The 4,958-nt window shown below is 42.5% G+C and overlaps 2 protein-coding genes across 2 annotated transcripts in view; one reads left to right on the top strand and one right to left on the bottom strand.

The window, feature by feature from the left end:
* LOC103477392 (RNA polymerase II degradation factor 1-like) overlaps positions 1 to 2,139 on the bottom strand; it is a 4,145-nt gene extending 2,006 nt beyond the window's left edge. The window contains exons 1-2 of the mRNA XM_008430489.1: positions 1,998 to 2,139; positions 641 to 844 (exon numbers count right to left, since the gene is read on the bottom strand). Of these exons, the coding sequence (XP_008428711.1) occupies positions 641 to 844; positions 1,998 to 2,064 (271 nt within the window). The 5' untranslated portion in view covers positions 2,065 to 2,139. The remainder of the gene's footprint in view (positions 1 to 640; positions 845 to 1,997) is intronic.
* Positions 1 to 2,936, top strand: part of shld2 (shieldin complex subunit 2) — a 20,293-nt gene extending 17,357 nt beyond the window's left edge. Inside the window, exons 12-13 of the mRNA XM_017308835.1 lie at positions 527 to 608; positions 2,261 to 2,936. The gene's annotated coding sequence lies outside the window, so the exon portion shown is untranslated. The remainder of the gene's footprint in view (positions 1 to 526; positions 609 to 2,260) is intronic.
* Positions 2,937 to 4,958: the final 2,022 nt, after the last annotated feature.

Here is a 4,958-nt window from a genome sequence, read left to right as displayed (position 1 = left end):
CATTACGATGTCACCAGGTGACCTTTGACCCCATCCAATCACTGAACAGATGCTGAGAACAGATCAATGTGAGGATAAAACTGAAGTTATTATTGCGGCTGGTTAAGGGTTAAAGTCCCAGTTGGTGGCGTTTTAACTGAAGTCTGGAAAAGAGATGCAGGTTTTAATTATGTTTACTTTTGTTTGTTTTGGTTTTTTCTGCTTGTTTTTTGTTAATTTTATTTTTCTCTGATTGTTTATTACTCTGTTTTTGTTTTAATGATTAAAGGGCTTTAAATGCTTTGCTGCTGAAATGTTCTGTACAGATAAAATGTGATTGATTCTAATAAGAACAAACTAATGAAGGTCGTCACTCTGACGCTCTGCAGCTCTTTGATTTCTGAATCTTTTGATGATAATAATGTGATTAAACATCAGGAAGTTCTTCAGGGCTGTAAAATCTGGATCATCAGTTATTCTGACTGGAGGAAAATATTGATTTTGTTCTCATGTTTCCTCCTGATCCTCCGTCTTCTTCCTGCTCCAGGTGCGTCAGTGGAGCCCAGTGGACACCAGGGGGCGGTGTTCTCCAGGTGTGAACTCCTGCTCCGGCTCCTCACCTGTTTCAGGTAAACTTTGTTGTTAAATGATGTCGACTCACCTGCATTTTGTCCGTCCTGCCCCAGTGCGTCTCCCAGACCAAAGCATCCGTCATCTCCTTGCTGCTGCGGCTGCTGCGGCTGCTGCGGCTGCTGCGGCTGCTGCGGCTGCTGCGGCTGCTGCGGCTGCTGCGGTTTCTGCTGCTGCTGGTCTTTTCCCTTTTTTCCACCCACGAACTCATCCACCTTTTGCTCCACAAACTGACCTGCAGAAGCAGCAACAGACGAGTTCTGCCTTGAAGATCCTCCTGATAAATCAGGTTAATTAAAGGAGCCACAGGAATTTTCCTCAGCTGTGGGCGGAGCTTCATCTGGAGTGGGCGGAGCCCCGCCCTGCTGAGGTGAAGCTCCGCCCCTCCAGGTGGAGCTCCACCTGTGTGGAGAGCCGCCTGAAGGTGAAAATGTTGTGGTGAAGGTTCAGGCGGTTTTTCAGGTCGGTGGTTTCAGCTCCACCTGAACCGGATTTTAAACCGTCAGCAGCAGTGAGGATGAGCACAGTGGGCCGGTTCTATCAGACTGAAAGGTCAGAGTTCATCCTCCATCTTCTCCTCAGAGGAACATTATGACCGATTCCACTTCCTGTTCGGATTTCAGATTAATATTCTGGTTTTCTTGCTGAGTTTGAATCATTTTATGGTGGAATTAGTGAATTTAAAGACCAAAACATGTCAATAAATAAACAATAAATAAATAATGTTTGCTATTTAGCTTTTCTTTGTTTTTTGTGATCATTTCATAAATGTTTTATTGATTTAACTGTTAGGATCTTTTCCTATCTGTTAAATCAGGCTTAGAATGTTTTTGACCCGGTTCTGTTGCTTCTCCTTCATTTAGCTCAGACACTGAGGAACAAAGGGCAGTTTGGTCAGAACCAGCAAGAGACCAGATGCAGCTGCAGCTTTGACCTTTGACCCTATGGGTTGAGGTTTGTCATTGACAGCAACGCAGATCTCAAATCCAGAAAGTTCTGGAACGAAACGTCTGAAACAAAAAGTTTCCTAAAGCAGCTCCTCTAATGCACGTAAAATAATCATTAATTTTAATGAGTAATTTAATTTGCAGCTTTAATATCATGTTGGTTTCTGTTGGGACACAGGAATCAGCAGGAATCACATTTCCTGATGTTGGGAGGGATAAGAAGCAAAGCGGATGATGAATAAAGCTGCAGATTTTACTGATGTGAATTAGAAATTTATCAGCTTTTCTCTTTTTCCTTCATTTTTACTGACTAAATATAAATATTTAATCCTAAAACATTCATCAGTTTCTAACCTGATCAAATTAACCTTAAGCTTAAAACTAAGGAAGAAACAAAAACTTACTTAAAATAAAGTAAAGTGAGTTTTATCTGAGACTCACCCGCTTTCTGCCCGGCAACTTTGGCGACATTGTCGTTTCCTCCGACGGCCTTTTTCAGGAAGTCCATGTCCGCTGCAGGTGGTCAGTGGCTACTGGTCAGGAAGTGGTGAGAGATCGGTGCGCTGCTGGCTCTGGGTCCGCTCAGCCTCTTATACCTGGTGGCGACGCCCCGCCCGGGAACCGGGCGCGGTTCGGTCCGACCCGTCCCACCGGTTGGACTGCAGCTCAGTCAGGGTTGGTGACGCCCTGTTCTTTGCCTGCAGGTAAAACCACCGGAGGTCATTAGCGTCAGGTGAAGAGGAGAGACGCTGAGTCAGGGAGGACTGACGGGGTCCAGCCTGCATGGAGAACCGGCCGGTTCGGTTCCCGGTCCGGTCCGGTCCGGTCCGGTCCGATCATCATCATCATCATCATCATCATCATCATCATCATCATCATCATCTCCAGACAGGATGTGTTTATGGACGCAGCTGCTCCACCCTGATGATGATGATGATCCTTCCTGGTGGCTCTGCTCTCTGATTGGCTGTGAGCTGCAGGTTTCGCTGCAGGGTAAGGTGTGTGTGTGTGTATTTATCTTGTCTCTATCTGCTGTAATAAACAAATAAGCAAGTCTGCATGAACTCGGCGTTGCTATGGTAACGGCCCCCACAAACACTGAAACCCTCCGTCACGTGTTTTATACCAACATCTGATATTTGGCTCTGTCAAGTTTTAAAGAAATGTTTACGATCTTTTTGATGAAACATAAATAATTTGATATGAAAACATGAATTTGATCAAACTTTGATGTGAGAATCCTGGAAGTTCCTGGAACTTTCCTGGGAAAACGGGAATCAAACGGGTCGACTTCCTGACAGGAGTTCAGTTTCTGACCAGCTGTTTTTAAAGACGTTATTATTTTACTCCATTAACAATAAAATCCTGTTTTTTACTCCATTACATTTCTCGTTATTGTTCTTAGTTTCTCGTTTTGCGTCCAGTTTGTTGTTTTGAGCTGAATTTGTTTTCTGGCCTCTAACAGCTGACGGTGTTTCAGACATGGAGGAGCTGCGAGGAGGAGCTGCGCCTCGGAGGCGGGGCTACGGCCGCTCAGGCGTTTAGCAGCTAGCTGGTTCCCATGGAGATTAAAGGGTTTCTCTAACATGCATGAAGAATAAACCTCCACTTCCCACTCTGTCTGTCTTTAGATCGCGCTGCTGTTCAGGCGGCCATTTGCTCGATCTCTTTATTTTTTATTTATTGATTGTTTTATTTAAAATGTATTTTTATTTTTGTGTGGTGACACTAATTGCCCTCAAAGCACCATTAAATAAAATATATAATTATTATTATTATAAATACGTAAACTGCTTCAGACAAGGACGTTGCCATGGTTACTGCTTCACGTGGCGGCAGACTTCCGGGTATTTATACTAATTTATATTATTATGTATTTATGGGAGGCGAGCCGGAGCAGCAGCTGCTCTGTTTCCGTTCTGAAAACGGCACAGTTTTTTATGCATGAGGCGCCAGGTGTGTTTGTGATGAGAGAAAAACATTATAACTCGATGGAGAGCTCAAAAAAGTAGATTTTACATAAAACTGAACCTTTAAAACTCCAGATCTGTGTTAAATTCAGGCATTGATGGCGGAACCAAAATGTCTGGTTCATAACCTGACATTTTGTTATGGTCACAGCAAAATCACCAAAAATCCTGGAATAGAAAAATAAATCAGCTGCTGGTCTGAGTTCCTATCTGCAAAGGTAATAATGTAGATTTGTCATTTAAACATGTTTTATCTGTGATTATTATGGATCTGATAAGTTTGTAAAAAATGCGTTGATTTTCCTTATTTTTATGTAAATATGGAGTGTAGAAGGTGGGAAATGAAATAATAACTGCAGGTTGAAGTCTTGTTATTTCAAATGAATAATAAAGAAAACACAGACATGTTTTTCCTGTGCAGGTTTTACAGTGTTGATGTTCGGGGCGTCGCAGCAGACAGTCAAAGCTTCGTCATCAGAGGCTCTGATGATCCTCTGCTATTCACTGATCGCCTGACTGAACAATAATTACCGATACATAAACTCCTCTGGACGTGACAGGAGGAGTAACTTAACCCGCCCTACAGAAATGATCTGAATGTTTCAGCTCTTTTGTTCCTCTGTTCATATCCTCAAATACTCCTTACAGGACGGGTCAGAGCAGCCTGAGGTCTTCTAGACAGCAGGGGGCGCTGCTGAAGATGTGACGCCTGTATCATCCGCCATGTTGGAGCAGCAGCTGTGAGATCAGCTCTGTGCTGCGTCCTTCATGCACAAAGTGGCATTTCAGCAGATCCTTCCTCCCTACAACCATCACTGCTCCCAACAAGCTGAGTGTTTATGTCCCTGCAGGTCTTTGCAGTTTTATTGTCACTTCCTGTAACATGTCATAACTGCATACATGCACAATTTTGTACAAATTATCCTAATTAACGGCACATTCCTTGGGATTGGAGTAATCTATAAATAATAGTGATAAATTAATAATAGTACCACAATATTATAAAACAGAAATGTATAATAGTATCAAAACATCTTTATGTTGTTTCTTTTCATTTAATTGTATGTTGTTCATTTTTATATTTTATTTTCTCAGTGACACCTTTCTGACGTCGGTCCACTTTTTCAGTAACAAGTCATCTGTTTTGCTATCAAATGTTTTTATTTTAATTGTTTTACATCCATAACAACATGTACAATACAGTATAGTTACAATGGGTGGAATAAGGTATAGAAATAGAAAAGGCAGTGTGACCTCTGACCCCCCGACCCCCCGCCCTGTTCCCAAGGATCTCGAAGTGATAACAAACATGGAGGTGGACAGTTGCAAAGATTAAATCATCACTAACAGTCACACATTAAGAGGATTACAGAGTTATGTTGCATCTTTTCTCTAACCAAAGAATGAGCTGCATCCCAAGCGCTGATCGTGT

The sequence above is a fragment of the Poecilia reticulata genome, linkage group LG15, assembly GCF_000633615.1.
Source record: "Poecilia reticulata strain Guanapo linkage group LG15, Guppy_female_1.0+MT, whole genome shotgun sequence".
Classification (NCBI taxonomy): Eukaryota; Metazoa; Chordata; class Actinopteri; order Cyprinodontiformes; family Poeciliidae; genus Poecilia; species Poecilia reticulata.
The sequence above is the reverse complement of the archived record's forward strand: the minus strand, read 5'-3'. Positions and strand labels throughout refer to the sequence as shown.